This window comes from Canis aureus, chromosome 7 (genome assembly GCF_053574225.1).
Source record: "Canis aureus isolate CA01 chromosome 7, VMU_Caureus_v.1.0, whole genome shotgun sequence".
Taxonomy (NCBI): Eukaryota; Metazoa; Chordata; class Mammalia; order Carnivora; family Canidae; genus Canis; species Canis aureus.
Genome location: NC_135617.1, coordinates 69,063,810 through 69,089,152, shown reverse-complemented (window position 1 = coordinate 69,089,152; position 25,343 = coordinate 69,063,810). Strand labels below are relative to the sequence as shown.

The following is a 25,343-nucleotide window of genomic DNA, read 5'->3' as shown; positions in this document are numbered from 1 at the left end:
TGTCAGAGCTGCACTGGTGTCCTTTGAGCTAATTTCCTCTGCTCACCCATACTCAAACTTTTGGGGACTCTTTAGACCTCTCAGTAGCCACAAGTCCTACAGGCTATTGGAAGACTGGGCTGCAGCAAGATACTACTAAAGTTTGCATTTACCCTCTGAGTTCAATGCAGACCGATCAACGTGTAGTAATGTGATGGTGATGGGACACCTGCACAATGGCCCATCATAATTGGACATGGGTGAGTGGAGAGTTCCGGGAACCCCAGATCCCAATTAGAGATTGCCATCTGGTAGTTTCCTAAGTATAGCACATCACTTGTGTCAGCGTTTATAAGCTCATGGCCTCATTATGCACACTAAATCTGGCAAAAGAAAGAATCCTTTGATAAAGGAGGGGTAATCATCACAGGATGGACAAAGGAGGCCTACAGAATCAGAGTTTAGGGAGAAAGGGCACCCTGACCAGCTGGTAGGGCATCTGCCCTGTGGTGGAATGAAATCATCGGGTTACTATTGTTCAGCAACCAACTTCCTATTTTTGGCTACTCATATAGATAGCCAGTGTGCACTAGCCAGGTTAACTTGGTTTGACATTTATCATCATACAAAAGAGCCAACTGCCGTCCAGGAACATCCATCTCAGTCTTTTTATGAGTTCGGTTCATGAGAGTCTCATTCTGGTAGTGACCCTTTGGGTACACGGACCATATCAGGCTCGTTGGCTTACCAAAACTTGGCCGGTGCTGATGCCGCCAGATTCCCAGGGAGGCCAGCCTGCCTCAGTGGATGGACAGGCTTACGTGATTGTGATACGCTGTTTACTCCTGCTTCTCTATCCCTCTCTTCGTTCCCAGGTTCATTCACCCCCAGTCCAAATCACCTCATGTATGGGATATCATAAGCTTCCAAACCACTTCTCTCCAACCTTTCCTGCTGCCTCCTCCTCAAACATGGTTGTTATTACAGGACTATTTTTATCTTGTTCAAGAATGCTTCACGTGTATGAAGCCAAATTCCCTGGCCTGGCTTTTGCTGTCTTCCATAATTTAGCCTCATCATGCTTTCTTTTTCATGACAGCTCAAAATGCTCCTCGTCTGTCTCCCAGGTCACTCAGTGTCGCTCTCTCACCGATGGTACCCTGCCTTCTCTGCCTGCAAGTTCCTATCACTACACATCTTCAAAACACGGTCCCCGCCCATCAGCATCCCCCACCAAAGTCATTGGAAAGGATGGGAGACAAGGTTCTTGAAATAAAGGTTTCCTGACCCTACCACATCCACCTCTTGCTCCCACACAGGAAAGCGACACCCTGCTGTGCTCTTGTATTGTCTTGTATGTGGCTCACCTCTGTCCCTTTCATGTCCCTTTGGGCTCTTAGGAAAGCCTCGCTGGCTTAGGGGGAGAGGCCCTCTCAGCGCTGGGCACTGGCAGTCCACCCAAGAAATCTCCCCGGGCACCTTCAGCAGTGCTGGCAAGCGGAGACAAAACGCGGAGTTTCACTGCCTGCCACGGGCTTCTCCAATTCACTTCTCACTTGAAGTCCCCAGACAGCACATCTTCCACAGGCACCTCTGACTTCCAGAGCAACTCTCAAGACCTCGGCAGAAAGTGTGTGTGTGTGTGTGTTGGGGGGGGGTTGTCAAATCAAAACCAGACTGATGTGAAAGGCTCAAGGAAAACCTCAAGAAAGAAGAGACACTAAGCAAGGTTGTGTGTGAAATACTGGTTTTTATTGGTTGGCACAAGATTACAACCTACAATTCCAATGCCCTTCCCTCCCACACAGTTCAAATGGAAGGAAACTGATGAACACATAGAAAGGAACAGCACGCTCACAGGATTAAGCATTTGTTTTTATAAAAAGGAGTGGGATATGGGAATGGTGGAACCTTAGGGAAAATACCAAAGCTCTATCCAGACTCTATCCAGACCGTTGCTGGCACCACAGAAGCAGACACCTTAGTACAGGAGAATTGCTACATACAACTGGCCTATTATGGAGGGGAAAGTGGACTCCCATCAGCTGTGCTCCTGGCTGGACTGTTTCCTTTTCTTTTCAGCCCTTCCTCCACAGCCCTGATTGTCCCCACAGGAAAGCGAGGCATGAAGGAAGCCTAAAAACACCCGCCTTGAGAAGAGGAAACAAGAAAATTCAGTTTTGGCTGCCTTCTCTGGACCAAATTCCACTGCCCTTAACTCAAAATGGCACTATGCGGGTCTTCCTAAGAGAAGATACTGGGGAAGAGGCCAGGCCTGGGCAGGTGGCCCCAAGTGGGCAGGAAGGAAAACTGGAACTTTCCATGCAATACCAAGCAAGGCTGTTTTGGAAACAAAAAATGGAAAATAAGTCCCTACAGCCATGGGTTGGAAGCTTCAAAGTCCTGGAGTGCATTTGGATTGGGCTAAGGGTGATATTATTCCAAACCCCAGTTTCAAGCTGCAGCATCAGGTCGCAAGAGGTAAAAGGACCATAACCAACTCCTTCCATACAAGTGCTGTCCCTCAGTTTCCTCAGTTTTGTTGAGCTCACGGGGGTTATTTCTGCCAACCTTGCCAAGGATATGAATACTCAGCCCATTGGGTGTTCCACTTTCTACCCTTTCTAACAAACAGGAGGCACACCGCCTACGCAGGTGATACACATACACTCACTCTGTAGAATGGTCACCAAAGGACTCCGGTGACCTAATGACAGGAAGGGTAAGTCGTCTGCTTTTCTAGGCAGCCCTGATGGAAGGGGACAACAGCAGACTTCTGGTAGGATCAAAACAGTCTGGTTAGAGCATGTGGGTTCCCCCAGGGGACTGGTCCCTGGGGGCATGGGCCCCCAGCTCTTATCTCACTTCTGGAGACATTATCAGACTTGATGTTTTAAGACTCAGCTAAAATGTATGAGCACTAGGGGGAAGGGACAAAGACGATGTCCTCTGGGGAAAAAAGTCAAAACATTTTAGCTACATGCCTCAATTTAGGGGGGTTCTCTGGAAATACCAGTTGAACTCGGCCAAAGGGAGACTGCATCTGGACAATACACTTGCAAAAGGGGAGGAAGCACATCTAGTTCATCTGTTTCAGAACTGGAATGGTCCCAGGGATTTTCACCTTTCGGATGCTGATGGTAGATGAGTGACGTGGAGGGAATCACAGTGAGGAAATCCCTTAAAAAAAAAAAAAAACAACAAAACCCTCAGACTGTTTAGAGGCCACATCCTACAGCCCAGCAAACGGAGCTGGGGCCTCAGTGCCTCCTCAGAGATCATCTTCTACCAATGTCATTGTAGAGGAGGGGAGGTAAGGTCCTTGAAATGAAGGTGGGGTTGGCCAGAGCAAATTTAAACATGCTATGAACCGGCTTCCATATTCTCTCTGATACACTTGGGTAGGCTAGAGCCACTTGCTTTATTTTTACAACAGTTCCCAACATCCTCAAATGCTCCTGACTTCCTTAAGCACATGGCAAACTGGCAGCTATCTTTCCTTCTTAGGAACTAACTAAATTTTACTTATTCTAACCATCTGCCTTTTCTTGGATAAACTAGTTTGAAAGTTTTCAGACCACAAAATAATAAAAACAGACCTGATGTGAAAAAACTGCACCACATACTGTTATAGAGTGGACCAAGTGTTTTACTAACCACTAAACACAACCGTGTGCTGCTGGGCCCTGGACTCACTCATGCATCTGTGTCCCGAGCAAAACATCTATGTCCATTTGTAGGTGGGAGTGACAGGGGGAGGTTCTCAGGGGCTAAACAAAACACCTGAAGCAAATGAGATTTTGGAGAGGAAGGTCCCCTTGGATTCTGAGCAAAAAATGCATAAGCTATGTGAGAAGCAGCAAAAGGGAAGGTCTGTCTGCAGGCTGTGGCTTCAATGGCTGCCATTCCCATTGGAGCTTCACGTTCTTGGGAGGAATACAAGCTGCCCACTTGCCTGAGCAAAGGCCCTTGAAGTCCTCCCTTCATTTCAATGCCTTGGAAGTTCTCCAAAACCTAACTTCAGATCTGTTCCCTGTGGAGGCTGTATGTGGGACAGACCCTTCTGGTTTGTGGGTGTCTTGACTATCAGCCTCTACCTTCCTAGGCACAAGTCATTATCTGTTACGCCGCTGGATCTTTAGATAATTTGTTAGTGATACATTTTCCCCAACAAAGAGGTTAGAGGCCAAGGTTTAACCCTGAAAAGCTTTTTTTCTCTCCCCCACAACGGGACAATAAAGAGCGTGACAGAGGCTACCATTTTCAAGTTGGGATTTATAGACAATCTCACTGGAAAAGTGGTTTCCTGAAGGTGGCACTTCACCCCATACTGGGGGTGGGGGCTGGGACATACAGTCTCAAGGCTGAGCACTGGGATTTAGCCATCTTGCTATTTCCCTAAGGAGGCCCAAAGACTTCCAATTTTGATCTAAATGCCTGATTGGGCCCTCAAGCCCACAACAATTTTACTAAATTGTCAAAATGTTCTCTGAAAGGTATACCCCAAAGATAACTTCCACAGGCAGTAGGCGATTTGGCAGGTAATTGTTCCAGAACCAGAATTTATGTTCCTTAAGTCAATGAATACAGTCTTCACATCTGGCCTGGCTGCAAAGTGTGTGGAAGGATGGGCAGCACATCAAAATGGTGAACTTGGAAAGTAACAATGCTACCGATTTTGTATCTTTTAAAGCCAACCTCCAGGGTTTTAGACACTTTTGGTGTTCTAGGGACCTCTTTGTGGGATTAAGAACTGAGACTGTAAACCAAAGGAAACCTAGAATTATTAAACAACTGATTGGTGGAGGAACAGAAGAAATGCCTGTCTACCTTTTAGATATTAATCTTGCTTTTTTTGTCGAAAGGCACTTTCTTCTCCAGCAGAATCTTTCCTGGTGTGAATTCTGAGTTAATGTAGCATCCCTCTGAGCTCCCCTTCAAGTGGACCGTCTCATTTTTTCAGACAACTAAAGCTCCATAAATCTTCACTATAAACAAAGCTTCAGGGGAGAGACATGCTTTTTCCACTTAGAAAGCTTCATATTGCAGACTCATAATCATGTGACTGTAGCCTCAGCTCAAGGAGCATGTCCAAATCCAACCAAATGGCATTCTTTCTTTGTTTGTTTGTTAATTTTTTAAGGGGACTAAGAGGACAAACTATTTGATGAATCTGAAGGTGAGAGGTATCATTTTCTCAAATGTTCTGATTAGGCTTCTCACATCCCCGAAAGGTTATCAGCTATGGCCAAAATGTGCAGCTGCCTTTGTAGGGGCAGAAGTAGAAGGCTTCTGGCCTTTAAAGGAGAGCCTAAAATCTTCAGCTTGCCAGGGACTGTGGTGATCTCAAGCCACCTAATCAACAGACAACAGTAGCTTTTATGGACTGCAGCCAATGCTTCCCAATTTACCACCTGAACATCTCAAGTGTCTCACTGCTTTAGGTGACATCTAAAGTGACATGGAAAAAACAGCTCTTCCAGGATGGCGAGGTCTCTGTTGCAAGGCTCACTCCCAAGAGGACAGAAGCTGGCCCTGGGCTGCTTTCCGGCCTATTCCAAGTGAAATGGGTGCCCGGATGGACCAGGGATGAGGTCACTAACATGGATAACTGCACAGCCTGGAAGCCCCACCACCCCCACCCTCTACCCCCCCGCCTTGAGGAAATGGGTTCCTCTCCAGCAGGGCTCAGAAGGAAAGACTGTCGCCTCAACTGGGCAGTATGACCCATGTAGCTTCAGGTCTGACCTCTTAGAGTTTCAAGAATAAGAACCACAGGGGCTGTTGCACTATTTCATCACCATTAGATAGTTTCACCCCAGAGCCTCTTGAGCAAACATGCCTCCTATTTGTTATAAACCCATGTGGTATTTTCTCAAATGCAGATGGAACAGGACGAGGCTTGATCATCAGTTACAGCTAATCTCCATTTCCCTTAAAGCAAAAATTCGGCCCTCTGTGACTTCTCCAGGTAGTTCTTCTTATTCTAAATTTCCTCTCAACTAGTCTGGACTTCAAGAATAATTCAGGAATACTCAAATTCACACAGTTGTGGCAAAGATCCCGCTGTGATTATTAAATCCTTTTTGGGAACCAAAAGAAATGTAGCTTGGGCTATGCTGTTTTAAAAAAAGATCAGGTGGGGAGACCAGCAGAGGCATTACTCCAGCACTAAGTGGAAATGACAAGCACATCCAGCACGACGTGTGAGCTGCACATCCGGATCTAGCAGAAGACACATTACTCCTTGGAAGAGAGGTTTGGAGTTGGGGGGCTGCTCCAATGAGCACTGCATGTGGGCAAGAGAAAGGGGAAGGAAGAGGAAGAATGGTTCTGTGTGGACATTTTTTTCTTCTTTTCAAAACAAAAGGTGATTTTTTTTTTCTAAGCTAGTCAAGGGACCTTATGTGGACTGACTCCTAACATCAAAACAGAAAATATGTGTAACGAAGGAACTTGACTGTATAGCAACGTGTTTACAAAACTGCTGCAGGACTCCCAGAGGGCAGTAGCCTGCTCTCCTCCCTAGAGCCTGCGAGAGGCAAGGCCTAGAGCTAGAGTGCACTGTATCCGGCCACGCAGAGGGTGGAAATCCTGCAGTGAAGCCACCTTCCAGGCCTTCTGTGGCCTCACAGGGGTGTTACTTCCATACTCTTTGATCCCTCCAGATGGCCTCAGCTCAGACTCAGCAGTGCGGGAGCCTTTTCTATGCAGGGCAGATGGGGCAGCAGACACTTGTAAAAACAAAACTGTCAATTTGTTAACTTTTCCATCCTGCTAGTTTAGCTACAAGAAAGATCAAGATTCCTATTTCATGTGCTACACCATTCTGGAAGGCTACAAAAAGTCGAATAGAGCTGACTCCTGGTAGTCCTTTCTCTTTCTTCTCTCTCTCTCTCTCTCTCTCTGTCTCTCTCTCACACATACACACACACACAGTCCTGGTCCCAAAAGACGGCATGACCTCACTGATGCATTCCCAGTGGCTGCAAATTGATAAACTAAAAACAAAGTTTCATTTAAAAATATCCAATGCTATCTTTCTCTATTCTGAGCATGTTGGACTGTGATGGACACCCTAGAAATAAACAGAATCCAGGACAGGCAAATTCACTGTGAGAAAGAAACTTTATGGGCAGCCCCAGTGGCGCAGTGGTTTAAGCGCCGCCTGCAGCCTGGGGCGTGATCCTGGGGACACAGGATTGAGTCCCACTTCGGGCTCCCTGCGTGGAGCCTACTTCTCCCTCCACCTGTGTCTCTTTCTCTGTGTTGCACATGGATAAATAATTAAAAAAAAAAAAAAAAAAAGAAACTTTTTATCTGCCCTGTACCCCAGAAGCTGTTTGTGTCAAGCCTGAATAAGGGGAGTACTTGCAGAATTCATGGTAAATCGGTGTCAAAGAAATACTCCGCAAGTGGGATCATTTTTGTGCTTTCTTCCATTTCTCCTTGCTTTCTTTGGGGAAGCATATAATGGCTACCGCAACCGTGGTCTAAGTAATCCATCACAAAAGGGCGATGACTACACATCAGTGAAGATAGCCATGGTGTTATGGTGCCAGGGAGGGAAAAACACCAATCCCCACTCATCAGGATCCCAGTGCAACAGAAAATAGCACCAGTTTCAACAATTCTGGCGTTGGACAAAGCCTCTTTTTGTCAGTTAAGAAAGCATCCGCACAATCTCCCCAGTTAACTGCATTAATAGGATCCATTCATGTCACTGAAAAATACTTCTTGGCACAGTTCACTTTCCTGACCCAAGACGCCAACATCAATCCAAACTGGACTCGGTGGGGAATGTGTTGTGACACCAGCCCAGTAAAAACATCTTTAGATCATGAAAAAATGCACGAATTACTATTAACACTGCACTTCTCTTTTTAGGAGCACTGCCTGTTTTCCTGCAAAGTACTTTTGAAACAGATCGTAAAGGTAGAATTGAGCTGGAAGGATGTGTTTTTTGGATACTTAGTGCTTGGTTGAATTTATTACATTTTCTCCTTTACTCCTATGGACAGAAACTCCAAATGCTCTCAACTGGGCAACAAGCAGCAGGATGTTTGTTTCTGAGCAGGACATGCGAACAGTGGGCTGGTATTTAGACTCCAGTCCCATGTGCTGTTCCTGTCCACTGAGACCCTACTTGGGACAAATTCCTTTCCCAGAGGTAGGACAGTAACCTAAGGAAGCTGTGGGCACTATTTGTTGGTTCTGTGTCTCAAGACTGGGAGAGAAGATGAAACACAGCAGACAGCAAGATTTAAAGTTCACCGCAAGATTCCCCCAAAATGTTAAACACTGAATGACACAGGCCTACGTCATGCATACACATATATCTTCTAGTGGGAGGGAAGAGCAAAAGCTTTTCAAAATTTGAGTATTTATTAGAATTTTTAAATAAAGAGAACCACAATCTTAATTTCACATCTTGGCTATGTTTTGACAAAGGAGATGCCACTCAGAGTACAGCAACAAACTCCTGCCCTAGCCAGGGACTGATCAGTGTCAAACCAACTGGCCCCAGCCCTCCATCTCAAGACCCTTTCCTGTTTACTTCCCAACTAAACAACACGACTGGCAAATGAAGCCAGCATGAAGCCTGTATCAAAAACCAACACGACAGTTGCTAGTGACCAATGCTTATGTCGCTACTCTACTAAACGACTGAGCATTTTCCCATACCACTTCTCAGCAGACATCGAGACCTTCTGCATCCCAGCAGGAGACAAACTAAGTATTTCTGAGCATGCTCCATGGTGCAATTCCAAGTGCTGTAGCATTACAAAGATAAGCAAACACCTGAATTTTCTTCCTGTGTACTTTTCAGGAACTTAACATGGTTACCCAGGATGGGGAAAGGACCATACGCACACACTTGCCAAGTACAAGCTGGATGCTTCAGCACAAGGACAATATCCAGCTCAGCACGGTGTAAGGCATGTATGCACAAGGAGAGGCCATTGTCGGTGACAAGGAGTATTATGGAAAAAATTCCCACCAGCAGGACAGAAACAGTGTTTGAAGCTCCAGTTTTTTAGATAGTAATCCCAAGAATCCAGTTCAAATCCCTACTGTCAACACGTAGGGAAGGAATTCAATTTCTACCACTGTTTCTCCAGGTCTGAGCTGAGGCCATTTGCTGGCTTGGTAATAAAAAGGGAAATAGGTTTCTTCCTGTTTCTTTCTTGGCATGGAAACACAGCTTTCAGGAGAGAAGGCCATGAGTCCTGGGACTGCTACGAAGGTAGCTACACTCTTTCCGTACCCTATGTAACTACAGTCAGTGACTGGGAAAAGGGAGGACAGGAAAGCTTACCTAAACACTAGCATCAAAAACAAAAAGGGAAGTTAACTGTGAGGCTCTCCATTTTAGAAACACCCGAATTTAAAAAACAAAACCTTGAAAAATTAAACAGCTAAATTCCTCTTCTAAAAGTCATTTATTTACATATTATATGCCCAGTATATAATGTGTAGATAAATGTATCCTATGGTGGAAGTGACCAACCTACTGGACTCAATAGAGCATTACAGGACAAATTCTTGAAAGGTTTCATCTCATATTGGTATCTTTTAATAAAAAAAATTAAAAATCAAAGAAAAAATGTCTGGCCAGGGCTGGGGTGAGACAAACAGGAACACTTCAGAATCCAAGCCAGAGGGAAGGCTGTTTGTCTCTTTAGACAATTGTAGGGGTGTGAAAAGGAAGGGAGCAATCATGCACAAAAGTACTTACAAATTACATACCCACCCCCCACCCCCTCCATAAAAAGAGAAGAAAAAGCCCACTTAACACCAAACAGCAACACCATCAAGAACCCCTTTCTCTGCTGCCCATCATGCCTTATTTGGAGAGGAGGCCTGTGAGGAGAGGTGAAAAGAGCAAGGGAGGGAAGATCTGCACTCCAGTCTAGTTTCCAATTTCCATTCCTCTTACGCGAAGTCTTCAGTCATCTGATGCCTGGCATGGAGCTCTGGGAAGAAACCGAGTACGTGGTGGCCACGACCGGGGTGCCATTGTTGGCTGAGTAGCCTTGCCTCAATGTTTCAAAATACGACGCCTGCACTGGTTTGTGATACTGCAGCACTTTTATGGCATCTTCTATTTTAAACCATTCCCTCTTCCTTCCTGTGGGGGCAGAGAGAAAAAGAAATGAGGGCAAAAGGGAAGCAGTGGCATGATTCTAATCTTACAACTTGGGAGAAAGTGTCGATGAAAACAAGAAGGCAACATCATCAAGACTTTAAAACCGTGCATCATAAAGGTATTTTTCCTCACAAGAGTATATGTTTCAAATACCATACAGCTGCCAATGCCCAAGAAAGGAAGACATCTGAGAAGTGAACTGTGTGAAATCTGCCCTCCAGGGAGAACCACTGCTCCTGGTTTCCTCTTGAGTTCCTGCGCCTCTGAGCCTTGCCCGGCTTGTATGGCAACACCTGAAGCCCAGCCAGCACCCCCCATCTTCTGCATAAATCAACACAAGAGTGAGCTTCTAGAATTACTAGGATGGCTGCTTTATAATCAGTTACTTATTTTATTTTATTTATTTTATTTTATTTTATTTTATTTTATTTATTTTATTTTATTTTATTTTATTTTATATTTTTAAAGATTTTATTTATTTATCCATGAGAGACATAGAGAGACTCAGAGACACAGGCAGAGGGAGAAGCAAGCTCCATGTGGGGAGCCGGACTCGGGACTCAATCCCTGGACCTGGTGATCATGCCCTGAGCCGAAGGCAGATGCTCAACCACTGAGCCACCCAAGTGCCCTTTCAGTCTGTTTTCTTTCCTTTTCGTGTTTAAGATCCTTTATTTTTTTCTCTTATAATAAAAGATCATTGCTTAATACTGGGAAAATGGAAGAAAGTGTAAAGAATATGATTAACACAACATTAGAAACCAGAAATGACTACTCTCAATAGCTCTGTGCCTTTTTCTTTCATCACATTTGAAAAAAACACTGCACTGAACAGCTATAACTGGGATCATGCTTTCAGATGCTTTAAATCCCGAGAAGCTCTAATAAGAGTGTTGTGGTTAGAATCCTGGACGCTGGAGCTAATATCCTGGGCTCCAATCATATTGGTCAGTTTGGGGCAAGTTACTGAACTAGGTACTGAGCTGTGCCCCACCTTCCTCATCTATAGAGATAATAAATAGTATCTATCTCACAAGTCTGTTGTGAGGATTAATTAATATGTAAGACATTTGAACCATATGTGGCCCATAGTACATGCTATGAGTCTGCTTATTATTATTATTCCTTCTTTCTATTTCACACTGTTTCTTAAGTGCTCTTCTAAGTTATAAAAAATATGAGGGGCGCCTGGATGGATCAGTCAGTTGAGCATCTGAATCTTGATTCTGGCTCAGGTCCTGATCTCAGGATTGTGAGATGGGGCTATGCACTGGGCAGATGGGGCCTGCTTAGGATTCTCTCTCCCCCTTTCCCTCCCCCATCCTCCCACTCCCCCAGCATACACACACTCTCTTAAAAAAAATAAAATAAAAAAGCTTTATGTGCTTTTTCTTTCTTTTCTTTTTTTCTAAAGATTTTATTTATTTATTCATGAGACACTAGAAAGAGGCAGAGACATAGGCAGAGGGAAGAGAAGCAGGCTCCATGCAGGAGTCCAATGTGGGACTTGAACCTAGAACTCCAGGATCATGTCCTGAGTCGAAGGCAGACTCTCAACTGCTGAGCCACCAAGGCGTCCCTGTTTTTTCTTTCTTTTAACCTCCCAGAAGATGCCTAGAACTGAGATATTAGGAATAAAACACTGAACTCGGAAGGCCTCGTGTTATATAATGCCAAACTGTTTTCCAGAGAGGCCATCCCAATGCACAGTCCTGCTTGTGTGTGCTGGAATGTCATTTTTACCACACCTGCCAGCACTGCTACCTTTTCTTTTGTCATTGCCAATTCTTTAGGTGAAACTGAGAACTTTTTAAATTTTCATTTCAAATTTATTTTCATGTAGCTTTAATTAGTGTGTATATATACATATGTGTGTGTGTGTGTATGTGTATGTACCCTGCTTTCTTCATTCACCAACACTGACTCATAAGCACTTTGCCATGGTAGATCAGTTTTCATAAGTACGTGTTTAACAGTTGTGTAACAGTCCATCAGATGAATGTACTCCAGAACACTTATCCTTCACTGAGGCATCAAATGTTTGAGACCCAATTTCTACCTGAAAAGGGCTCATCTGCAGGAAGGCTCATAGGCTTATTCTCCATATTTTAGATTATTTCAATATTTCAATTCTTGGAAGTAGTATAAGGTGAAAGGCTTGCTGGATATTAATAGAGCAATGGTACCTTGAAAATTCATATCACAAGTGTGTGACTCCCGCCTGACAGAGTGCTCTGAGGACAGGGCCATGCCACATTCATCTCTGTCTCCTTTTTAAGTTTTAGCACTAGCTGTCAAGGAGTCTATTTTTAATAAACCCCTCTGAATTTGTTTACTTAAGCATATTGCATTCTTACCAGATACAAAGCTGTTAAAAGCTGAAGGGCCACAAAATGCCCAGATCAGCAGTGTGAGGGGCATGGTGGCAAAGCACATACACACAATAAAGGAAAAGGTTTTAGCAAATGGATTTTATCCCATTTGCCAATTCATAACCAGTTTTTAAATTAATATTAAACTTTTCTAGAATATACTTTCCTACAGAGGTAAAAGATTAAACATGAAATCATTGAGGTTTTTAGTTCTAAAGACACACACTCCGTAGTAATCTGAGAGAGCAAAGAGAGTGGCTCCTTAGGAGAAAGGGAGGGGCACACGAAGGGGAACACGGCTGAACTGGAAACTGCTCCCACTACTCTGTATCTACGAAAGGGCTCTGGAGAGAACAGCTCACCCCACCAGGTCAGCAGCTTTCTCCAACAATATGAATAAACGCCACAAGGAACAACCAAGATCCTGCTCTCAGCTGGGGTTTTGTGGCCAGCAGCAGCCCTAGCATGGTGGAAGATGGTCAGTATCTGCTGAGGAGGGTCCAATTTGACTTGGGAAACAACTGTTTTTATTTTTACACGACACGTTTCTATTTGTTGACCATGTACCCACCTTCAGCTTCCTTTAGGACACTGCAAAACACTAATTTTCATTAAGTTCAAAATGGACATGCTTCTTTCATTAAACATGTCCTTCTATGACTTCTTTTATCTGGCTCATTTCTGGTTCTGGGTCATGACCTATTGTGTGGCAAGGGCCCTGTGGTGAGGAGCATTGTGGAGGCTATCTGGGGACAACTTACCAATGTTAACTGAATCTTCCCAGTCTTCCAGCACTTCTGTGACAATGAGCACATAGACATACGTTCTGTGCTTCCTCTCCTGGTTCTGAAGGGCAAAGAGAGGACAGAGGAAGAGCTTTCCCTTAGAGAGCTGAGATTACTTAAGTGAAACACACTTTTAGCCATATGTCCAGAGAGCTCAGACACAGGCATTCCATTTACTCTGAGTCGTCTTATAGTCACACAGGGAAGAGCACCAGATGACCTATCTGAAACATGCTGCACTTGCATTTCAGGTTGCGCTCTTTGGCTGGCCTTCTAAAGCCCAAGCTTTAATCTCTTTTTTCTTTCCCCTCACAGGAAGGCTGTGAGAAGGAAGTTTGCGACCACTCAAGAAAAAGGCACCCAGTAAATGTAACTCGCTAAAACACAAGAAAGAGAGGAGGCTGTGGGTGGGTGGGTGTTCCAGTAATGCAAGCAAGCTCATTATCTCATGCATCTCCCCTTCTACTAACCTTGCTCATCTTTATTTCCCCATTTCTCACTACCTTCCACTTTCCTCCAAACTTCTATCCCAGCCTACTTCACTTCGTTGTTTCTTCCGCCTTTCAAGATAGTTACTTGATCTTCTTTTTCCTTCAATCTTCTCTACACTTCATCTCCCCTCCTCAAATCTTGGGAGAAGAGGAAGAGAGGTGGGGATGGGATAAACCATCCAGGGATATCTTGTTTGTGCTTCATAGCCACTGCCTTTGCTGTAAATTAAAGGTCCGTGGCAGTGCTGTGTCAACCAAATCTACTGGTGCAATCTTCTCAACAGCATTTGTTTACTTCGTGTCTGTCATTTTGATAATTCTCACAGTATTTCAAACTCTGTCATTATTATATTTGTTACGGTGATCTGTGATCAATCATTTTTGATGTTACTTTTTTTTAAGATTTATTTATTTATTCATTCCGAGAGAGAGAGAGAGAGAGAGAGAGAGAGAGAGATGCAGGCAGAGACACAGGCAGAGAGAGAAGCAGGCCCCATGCAGGGAGCCCGATGCGGGACTGGGGTCTCCAGAATCACGCCCTGGGCTGCAGATCCTGGGTCTCCAGAATCACGCCCTGGGCTGCAGGCGGCGCTAAAGCACTGCGCCACTGGGGCTGCCCTTGATGTTACTAATATAACTGTTTCCCAGTGCCACAAACGACACCTATATAAGACAGTGAAATTAACAAATAAATTCCACTGACCCATCTCTCCCTGTCATTCTCCCTATTCACTGAGAGACAACAAAATTAAGATTAGGTCAATTAGGGGTGCCTGAGTGGCCCAGTCAGCTAAGCATCTGCCTTTGGCTCAGGGCATGGTCTCAGGGTCCTAGGATGGAGCCCTGCCCTGAGCATGGGGCTCCCTGCTAAGTGGGAAGTGTGCTTCTCCAGCTCTCTCTTCCTCTCCCCTGCTTGTGCACTCTCAAATAAATAAATCTTTTTTTTTTTAAGATTTTATTTATTTATTCACGAGAGGCACAGAGAGTGAGAGAGAGAGAGAGAGGCAGAAACATAGGCAGAGGGAGAAGCAGGCTCCCTTAGGGAGCCTGATGTAGGACTCGATCCTAGGACCCCAGGATCACGACCTGAGCCAAAGGTAGCTGCTCAACTACTGAGCCACCCAGGTGTCCCAAATAAATAAAATCTTAAAAAAATTATTAAAAAAGGATTAGACCACTTAATAACCCTACAGTGGCCTCTAAATGTTCAAGTGAGAGGAAGAGTTAGTTGCATGTCTCCTACTCTACTTTATTTATTTTTTCTTCAAATTTTTATTTATTTATGATAGTCACACACACACACACAGAGAGAGAGAGAGGCAGAGACACAGGCAGAGGGAGAAGCAGGCTCCATGCACCGGGAGCCCGACGTGGGACTCGATCCCGGGTCTCCAGGATCACACCCTGGGCCAAAGGCAGGCGCCAAACCGCTGCGCCACCCAGGGATCCCTCCTACTCTACTTTAAATCAAAAGCTAGCAATGATTTTTTTTTTTTTTTTTTTTTGCTAGCAATGATTAAGCTTAGCGAGGAAAGCATGCTGAAAGCCAAGATAGGCTGAAAGCTAGGCTGCTTGTGCCAGTTAGCCAAGACGAAAATGCAAAGGAAGAGTTCTTGAAGGAAATTAAAAGTTCTACTCCAGTGAACACATGCATGACAAGAAAGCGAAACAGGCTCACTGCTGATATAGAGATAGTCTGAGTGGTCTGGATAGAAGATCAAACCAGCCACAACATTCCCCTAAGGCAAAGGCTGGTCCAGAGCAAGGCCCTCATTCTCATCAATTCTGTGAAGGCTGCAAGAGGTGAGGACGCTGCAAGAGAAAAGTCTGAAGCTAACAGAGGTTGGTTTATGAGGCTTAAGGAAAGAAGCCATCTCTGTAACACAAAAGTTCAAGGGGAAGTGGCAAGTGCTGGTGGAGAAGCTGTAGCTTCCAGAAGATTCAGCTCAAATAATCCATGAAGTGGCTACATTAAACAACAGATTTTCAGTGTAGACAAAAGAACCTTATATTGGAAAAAAGTGCCACCTAAGACTTTCACAGAAAGGTCAGTGCCTGGCTTCAAAGCTTCAAAGGACAGTGACTCTCTGGTTAGAGGCAGCTGGTGATTTAAAGTTGAAGCCAATGCTCAATGAAAGTCCTAGTGTCCTCAAGAATTATGCTAAATTGACTCTGCTTGTGCTCTATAAATGGAACAAAGTCTGGATAATAGCACATCTGTTTCCAACATGGTTTACTGAATATTTAAAGCCTACTTTTGAGACCTCCTGCTCAGAAAAAGATTTCTTTCAAAATATTACTGCTCATTGACAGTCTACCTGGTCACCTAGGAGGTCTGATGAAGAGGGACAATGAAATTCATATTTTCATGCTTGCTAACACAACATCCATTTCACAGACTATGGATCATGGAGTCATTTCAACTTGCAAGTCTGATTATTTAAGAAATATATTTCATAAGACTACAGCTACCATAGATTGTGATTCCTCTGATGGATCTGGGCAAAGCAAACTGGAAACCTTCTAGAAAGGATTCACCACTCCAAATGCCATTAAAAACAGTGGTGATTCATGGAAAAAAGTAAAAAATATCAATACAAACAGGAGTTTGGAAGAAGTTGACCCAACTCTCATGAGGGACTTTGAGGGATTCAAGACTTGATTCATGTCATTATCTCAGTGTCATGAGATTGAGCCCCCCATCCAGCTCTGTGCTTAGCACTGAGTCTGCTTAAAATTCTCTCCATCTGCCCCCCTGCTCACTATCTTGCTCTCAAAAAAAAAAAAAAGAAAGAAAGAAAGAAAAGAAAGTAAGAGAAGTCTAGCCTGAAGATGGGACTGAACTGCTGCTGCAATCTCATGATCAAACCTGAAGAGATGAGGATCTGCTTCTTATGGATGAGCATAGAAAGTAGTTTCTTGAGATGGAATCTACCCCTGGTGAAGATGCTATGATGATTATTGAAGTGACAACAGAAGATTTAGAATATTCCACAAATGTAATTGATAAAGCAGCAGCTGGGTTTGAGAACGGAGTCCCAATTTTTTTTGTTGTTGTTGTTTTTTTAAAAGATTTCATTTATTTATTCATGAGACACACACAGAGAGAAGCAGAGACACAGGCAGAGCAAGAAGCAGGCTCCATGCGGGGAGCCCGACGCAGGTCCTGATCCTGGGACTGGGATCTTGTCCTGAGCCAAAGACAGATGCTCAACTACTGAGCCACCCAGGTGGTCCCAGAGTCCCAATTTTAAAAGACGTTTGACTGTGGGTAAAATGCTATCAAATAGCTTCATCTACTACAGAAGAATTGTTCATGAAACAGAGTCAATTGAGGCAGCAAACTTATTTTAAGAAATTGCCACAGCCACCCTAATTCTCAGCAGCCATGACCCTGATCAGTCAAGTAGCCATTAACATGGAGGCAATATCCTCCACCAGCAAAAAAATAACATCTGAAAGCTCATGACAGTTAACATTTTTTAGCAATAAAGTACTTTTTAAAATTTATTTCTTTTTCTTTTTTTTTAATTTTTATTTATTTATGATAGTCACACACAGAGAGAGAGAGAGGCAGAGACATAGGCAGAGGGAGAAGCAGGCTCCATGCACGGGGAGCCCGACGTGGGATTCGATCCCGGGTCTCCAGGATTGCGCCCTGGGCCAAAGGCAGGCACTAAACCGCTGCGCCACCCAGGGATCCCAGTACTTTTAAATTATGGCATATACATTAATACAGACACTTAAGTGTATGTATACACTTCACAGACTACAATATAATATAAATATGTTTCACATGCACTGACAAAAATCAAAGAAACATTTGATTTGCTTTTTTTATTCTTTTTTTTTAAGATTTTATTTATTCATGAGAGACACAGAGAGAGACAGAGAGAGAGAGAGAGAGAGAGAGGGGCAGAGACACAGGCAGAGGGAGAAGCAGGCTCCACACAGGGAGTCCGACGTGGGACTCGATCCTGGGTCTCTACCTGGGCTGAAGGCGGTGCTAAACCCCTGAGCCACCCGGCTGCCAGGGACTATGGGATTTTAAAAAAGAAAGTAAGCTATCCTCTGCTGGTGCTGCTTTGTTTGGAAACCTTAGTGATGGTGTCTATCCTAGATTAGGACTGCAGTGGACTGAATATTTATGCTCCCCACAATGCAGATGTTGAAATCCTAATTCCTAATGGGACAGTATTAAGAGATGGGGCCTCTGGCAAGTGATTAGGTGATAAGGGCTGATTCTCATGAACAGGACAGGACTGGTGACCTGATAAAAGAGACCCCAGTGAGCAACCATCCCCCTTTTGCCGTGTGAGAACACAGAAAGAAACAGCTACAGGTATCCCCTGCTTTTCCAAAGTTCTAGGTAAGCCACTTCACTTTAACGAAAGATCTACATTAGTACCTGTTTTTGGTAACTGAAAGAAATCCGAAAAGGATTTTGCTTTTATTTAAAAAAAGGTGGAAGACAAAACCAGCATTCAGCATTTATGTTGCAGTGAGCCATTAAAGAGGCAGTGCACACCTGGAGCAGCAAGAGTGGCAGGACTGAACTCCTTCCCTGGGAACTACACTCAGCACTTCCTCATCAAGCAGCCAAAGCTCTGAACTGTGGCTGTGAACATCTGTGCTTTACCTTGATTTATTTTATGATTTATTTTATGCATCTGTTAACAAGATGTATCCTGAGGTACCAGAAAAACCTGAGAGAGGTTATTTTTTGGTTTATGGAAATGCTAAAAAACATTTTCCATATAAATTAATTGCTTCTTCACTTTCTCCCATTTCAACTTAAAAAGATTTCATACGAACACCCTACTTTTGGACAGCAGGAGAAATCTTTAACTATGAACCAGGAAGTGGGTCCTCACCAGACGCTGAAACTGCTGGTGCCTTGATCTTGGACTTCTTAGCCTCTAGAACTAGAAATCCATTTCTATTGTTTCTAAGCCACTCAGTTTTGTTATAGCAGCCAAATGGACTGAGACAAAGATATACATGTATACATAGCATGGTGACTTATATGATACCAAATGCACCAAAGATTTTAAGACTTACCTCAAAAATTCCAACTAATCTTCCCAATGTCCCTTTTACTCCAGCCTGAAAAGTAAAGAAGAAAAATCAACACATTAATATTGTTTACATTGCTGGTCTTATTCTGAATCAAAGCCCAAGAGGAGCACCTTAGGTGGAATCCAGGTCTCTGGAGGTCACACCAGTATTTCTCGAGTATCACAGACCAGTGACAGCAGGGTGTGCTCTGAGGAGGAAGGATTCCTCTCATCTCCTCCCCATCTCTCTCCCCACTGCAAAGCTGCCCAAACATAACAGATAATCAAGGCCATGAAGCCACAAAGAAGATATTCTGAGGTGTTAACTTCATTCATTCATTCATTCATTCATTCATTCAATAAATACACCGACTGCCTGATAAATGTCAGAGGTATAGTGATGAATAGGCTAGAATACAAGATCCACAAGAACAAGATCCTCATCTGACTTGTTCTTGGCTGTCTGTATACAGTATGCCCACAACAGAGCTCAGCATCTTGTAGAAGCAGCTCAGGAAGGCTTAAGTTAGCAAGCAAATAAACCAGGTGATTCTGCTAGTGACAGAGATGCACAAATGATGCGATGGACAGAGAGAGGGGGATGGGATCATACAATGCTTAGGCCTTTATGCATATACTCTGTATCACCCATCGGCCCTTTGGTAATTTTTTTGGATCTTTCTGATGCATCATGCGAATTTCTCAGTTTATTCCAATTGATTAATTTTCTTTTCAGCTGTATGAAAACTAAGGTTATTCCACCTCTAGTCATTTGATATTTGATTATTTTTCATTTCTACCTGTTCTTTAGATATCCCATTTCCATTATGTAGGCATTTGTTTCCATGATTTTTACAATCTTTTATTTACTTTAAAAAGATTTTATTTCTTTATTTAAGAGAAAGAACAAGTATGAGTGAACAGGCAGAGGGAGAAGCAGGCTCCTGCTTAACAGGGAGCCCAATGCAGGGCTCAATTTCAGGACCCCGGGATCATGACCTGAGCCGAAGGCAGATACTTAACCAACTGAGCCACCCAGTTGCCTTTGTTTTTTAAATTAAAAAGTTATTCCTTAATTTACTTTTGAACATCCTAAACATATTTAAGTTCTTTGTCAGACCAGGCTATAAAATTCGCTTCATCTGAAAAGTAAACTCATGTTCCAACTGGTAAAGGGCTTACTTGTGAGGCTTCTTCCACCAAGCTCTTCAAAGACTGCTCTTAAAGTGACCATTTAGGACTCCTGCTCCAAGGTGATGCAGCGAATATTGCAGGCAGAGCCATGGTATGGTTTGGCTCCATCTTTTACTGCACACCGCATCTATGTCCTCTCCCTACCTAGGCCCCTATCTTTCTAAAAGTCTCAGCTCCTGGTGTCCTTTCCACCGGGAACCTGGGCTCCCCCTACTCCAAGGGGTCTGAACACTAGCCACTCAAGGCTGGGCAGGCTGCAGGTTTCCAATGACATTCAGCAGTTCTAACCCTGTTTCTGATCTATGGAGATGGTACCCATCTTGCTTTTGAACTAAGCTATGTCTTTTTAGCTTTTATATTTTGTATCTGTCTCTGCTAGAAGTGGGGAGAGGTAAGGGAAGGATGAATCCCTGGAAATGCCTGGGAAATGCTGTAACTTGTTTTCTATTACCACTGCCATGTTATTTGTATAATAAACTAAAAATTAAGGCAAAAATACCTTCTAAAGACAGTAGGTACTCATTAAGTTTGTACAGAATGGGGGCACCTGGGTGGCTTAGTAGTCGGTTAAGTGTCTGCCTTCAGCTCAGCTCATGATCCCAAGGTCCTGGGATCCAGACCTGCATCAGGGTCCCTGCTCAGCGGAGAGTCTGTCTCTCCTCCAGCTCATGCTCTCTCACTTCCTCTCTAATAAATAAAATCTTAAAAAAAAAAAAAAGTTTGTAGAGAATGAGCAAAATTAAAAAAAAAAAAAAGTACTCTAAAAGCTCTTTAGAGATATTTAGATTTTTTAAAAATTTATTCATGATAGACATAGGGAGAGAGAGAGAGAGAGAGAGGCAGAGACACAGGCAGAGGGAGAAGCAGGCTCCACACCGGGAGCCTGACGTAGAACTCGATCCCGGGACTCCAGGATCGCGCCCTGGGCCAAAGGCAGACGCCAAACCGCTGAGCCACCCAGGGATCCCCTCTTTAGAGATATTTAAAATAAGAGCAAATTTATAGGCCTAGACTCCTAGGTGAGCTATATTTTGAAAAAATTTTTTTCTAATCATCTATCAAAGAATTCTTTTCCTTTCTCTTGCCAACATGCCTGTTCATTTCCCATCCATTCTTTCCCCATGTGGCTTTTGGGTCTACTCAAATGGAAATGTTGACCTTTCCTTAAAATAATTCTCTATATTAAATAATTTTTTTGAATTTTTTAAAAGTTATCTCTCTATACCCAATGTGGGGCAAAAACTCTTGATCCCAAGAACAAGAACCACTTGCTCCACTGACTGAGCCAGCCAGGTGCCCTAAACTGATTCTCTACATTTTTAGAGATAATTGCACTCCATGGCTAGCTAAGACTAGTTAGATTGTACTTTGTGAATTAACCAATGTAGCTGCCTGAACAAGTGGGAGCTGGCAGGCCAGCTTAGACTAGAAAACCAATTTTGTACCCCAATCATAGGCAGCCTGAACACTCAGATCAACTCTTTTGAGATGTGGTATCTGTGCTCCTGCCTGTGGTCCCCACTGACAGAGCCTATGAGCAGAGCTGTCAGATTGGTTGCGAGGGGAGGGAAGTAAGGAGATTCATAGAGGCCATCATTCACATTTCACTTCTGCAAAGTAAAGAAAGAGTTCTCTTTTACAGTTCTAACTGTTCAATTTTTTTCTTAAAGAACCCAAAAGTTTAGAAAAGAAAATGATCCCCAGCTTTTTAAAAAAATATTTGAGAGAGAGTGTGCACACACAGGGAAGTAGAAGGGTGGGTGGAGGAGCAGAGAGAGAGGGACAAAGGACAAGCAGACTACAAGCTGAATTCAGAGCCTGATGCGGGGCTCCATCTCATGACCCTGAGAATCATGACTGGAGCCCAAGTCAAGAGTTGGACACTTAACAACCTGAGCCACCCAGGCACCTCAATCTCCAATTTTTTTTTTAAAAGATTTTATTTATTTATTCATGATAGTCACAGAGAGAGAGAGAGAGGCAGAGACACAGGTAGAGGGAGAAGCAGGCTCCATGCAGGGAGCCCGACGTGGGACTCGATCCCGGGTCTCCAGGATCGCGCCCTGGGCCAAAGGCAGGCGCCAAACCGCTGCGCCACCCAGGGATCCCCTATCTCCAATTTTTAAGGGTGCAATTAACATAATATCATGACAGCTCAATATAATTTTATTTTATTATTATTATTTTATTTTATTTATTTATTCACGACACAGAGAGAGAGAGAGAGAGAGAGAGAGGCAGAGACACAGGTAGAGGGAGAAGCAGGCTCCATGCAGGAAGCCTGACGTGGGACTTGATCCTGGGACTCCAGGATCACGCCCTGGACCGAAGGCAGGCGCCAAACCGCTGAGCCACCCAGGGATCCCCCTCAATATAATTTTATTAAACTTTTGTCTAATAATGGTGTTTTTTGCATTCAATACCAACATATATCTATGATTTACTGTAACAAAGGCAGTTGGAAGAAAGCATAAAATCATTTTCTTTATAAAACAGATATTCTTATAAAGTCTAGTGTAAATTACATAACATTGCCATCTGTACAAAGAATTTCAGTAGCATATATTTTCACTTCTAATTAATCTTCAATAGAAAAAAATAAGTTGTAGAAATTAACAATAGCTTTGTCTCAAAGTTTCAATTTTTTTAAAAAAGATTTTATTTATTTATTCAGGAGAGATACAGGGAGAGAGAGGCAGAAACACAGACAGAGGGAGAAGCAGGCTCCCTGCAGGGAGCCTGATGCAGAATTTGATCCCAGGACCCCGGGATCACGACCTAAGCCACTGGCAGACGCTTAACCACTGAACCACCCAGGCATCCTTCAACATTTCAAGTTTTATATCAATACTTATGGGATCTACTTTGCAGAATTCTATCTAAGGTGATCCTGCCAATGATTCTATTGTGAAAAGCAAAGAAATATTCTTATATTTACCAGTTGCTAAATTGAGATTTAGCAGTTTTCTTAGGAGGAGGTGCCTCTTTAGGAAGCAAGAGGATTTCAGTTCTTTAAAGGCATAGTGATCAAGAGGAAGAATCCTCAGAGGTAAATGTCCTCTAAGACAGAGTTCACTGCAACCATTTTACATTTTCATGCTTCCCCACAGTCCAATTAGCTTTGAGCTAGCTCCCTCTCAACTGCTGCCACAAGCAACAGCAGAGAGTTATTTTTATCTTTCACATGATTCTTGCATGTGGGTCGAGGTAGGTGTCAGGGTCACATCAGACAGCTGGCTCAGTTTGGGGATAAGATTTGATTCAGGGTATATGTAAGTTTGGTCTAGTCAGGGTGCTGGTATGACCTGTTCTTCTCCAAATCACATAAAAGCAGTTACAATTTCAATCTATATATTCAAAACCCCTAATCTGGTGGAGTCTTAATTTAAAAGCTCATCTTAGGTAGTGGTAAGAATTCTAAATAGAGGATCTATTGCACTTCATTATTCAACAATATGCAGGTGAGTGCTTCCTTGAACTTCAAGGTGTAATATACACCAATTCTAGCACGTGTGGACTAGTTAACAAAAATAATTTGAGCAACTGTCTACTTTATAAAAGAAAAATCTCTCCACAAATGTCTTTTTTTTTTCCTTTGGGGTGTTTTGCTGAGATTGGAAGTAGCAGTCACTGAGACTTCAGTGATCCCATCCTTTCCTCTTGTAAAAAGCTCTCACACTATGTACACGAGACTTGGGCAAAGGCACTAATATGGATGGGTCTTTGAGAATGCCCCTAAAATGATCTGCTGCCACAAAGAACCCTGGCTTTGTTTTAGTTTGGATGGGTACAAAATGTGTCATCACCTTCTAAAACTTATTTTTTACTCTAAGGTAGACATTTTGGTAGACACGATGGATGCCTAGCCCACAGGTATTCCTCCTTCCACTTTGCTACCAGGAAGATCTGGATTCTGTTCAGGTAAGAGCTATGGCACACCAGGAATGGCACTGGGAATTCTGTTCCCCTCTGCAGTGACAGATTCGGGTGTGCTGTGACCCAGTTCTGGATCAATGGCTTCTGAGATGGTGTCTCTTGTGGGCTTATGGGAAAGATTTCCCACCATGATAAAAAGAAATCCTACACCTTGCTTGTCAAGTGGGGACCTGAAACTTGGAGCTGCTACAGTCACCTTGTGATCGTAAGGGGAAGGGCAAGAGAATCACTGAGAAGCTGAATGGAAGTCCTGGTGGCTGAGCTGTTGAAGCAATGTGGTAAATGTCCAACCTCTGGACTTCTTCTTTTTTTTTTTTTAAGATTTTATTTATTTATTCATGATATATATAGAGAGAGGCGCGCAGAGACACAGGCAGAGGGAGAAGCAGGCTCCATGCAGGGATCCCGACGTGGGACTCGATCCCGGGTCCCCAGGATCACGCCCTGGGCCAAAGGCAGGGGCTAAACCGCTGAGCCACTCAGGGATCCCCAAACCTCTGGACTTCCTACGTGAAAAAAAATAACTGGTACGGTTGAAGCCCCTTTTAGTCAGGTATTCTGGTACTGTATCAGAATACTTCCTGCTACTTCCTTTGATTTAAATGGTAGCTCTCAAAAAAAAAAAAAAAAAAAAAATGGTAGCTCTCATAGGAAGACGAATATCCCAAAACAAAAATTCTGAACATCCAAGGGAACTGTAGTATTAAAGCTTGCTCTATTAAAGCAATAAGCCCAGACCCCAAAGGAGCTCAGGGGAGCAACTCTCATGCAAGTATCTTATGAGGAAAGCCAGGAATAAAAATATGTGGTCTTCAATTCACATACCTTTCTGGTACCGGACAAACTTAAGTAACAGCAGGAAAGAGTCACAGTGAAGACAGATGAAAGGAGATTTGGGAAGTAATTGTAGTTAAGTCCAGTGAAATCCCATCCCAGAGGTTTTTTTTTTTTAAGATTTTATTTATTTATTAGAGACACAGAAAGAGAGAGAGAAGAGAGGCAGAGACACACGCAGAAGGAGCAGCAGGCTCCATGCCAGGAGCCCGACGTGGGACTCGATCTCGGGTCCCCAGGATCATGCCTGGGCTGAAGGCAGCGCTAAACTGCTAAGCCACCGGGGCTGCCCAGTTTTTTTTTTTTAAATGAAATCTTTCAAATTTCAAAAAAGTAAAGAAAATAAACATTCAAGTAGTAACCAGCCAGCTCTGTCAAATAGTAATGTACCATTTTGTATATTTTTTTATTATTTATTTTTAAAAAATATTTTATTCATTTACTTAAGAGAGAAAGAGAGCAAGTGAGCACAAGGGGAGAGGACAGGGCAGAGGGAGAAGCGGGCTCCTCACTGAGCAGGGAGCCCGAAATGGGGCTCAACCCCA

General features: G+C 43.4%; 1 protein-coding gene across 3 annotated transcripts in view; it reads right to left on the bottom strand.

Annotated features, from left to right (window-relative positions):
* Positions 1-1,709: 1,709 nt before the first annotated feature.
* The window catches only part of NUDT3 (nudix hydrolase 3), a 127,432-nt gene continuing 103,798 nt past the window's right edge, over positions 1,710-25,343 (bottom strand). For all 3 annotated transcript variants that reach the window (XM_077904374.1, XM_077904375.1, XM_077904373.1), the window contains exons 3-5: positions 18,839-18,883; positions 13,263-13,347; positions 1,710-10,111 (exon numbers count right to left, since the gene is read on the bottom strand). In XM_077904374.1, the coding sequence (XP_077760500.1) occupies positions 9,933-10,111; positions 13,263-13,347; positions 18,839-18,883 (309 nt within the window). In that variant the 3' untranslated portion in view covers positions 1,710-9,932. The remainder of the gene's footprint in view (positions 10,112-13,262; positions 13,348-18,838; positions 18,884-25,343) is intronic.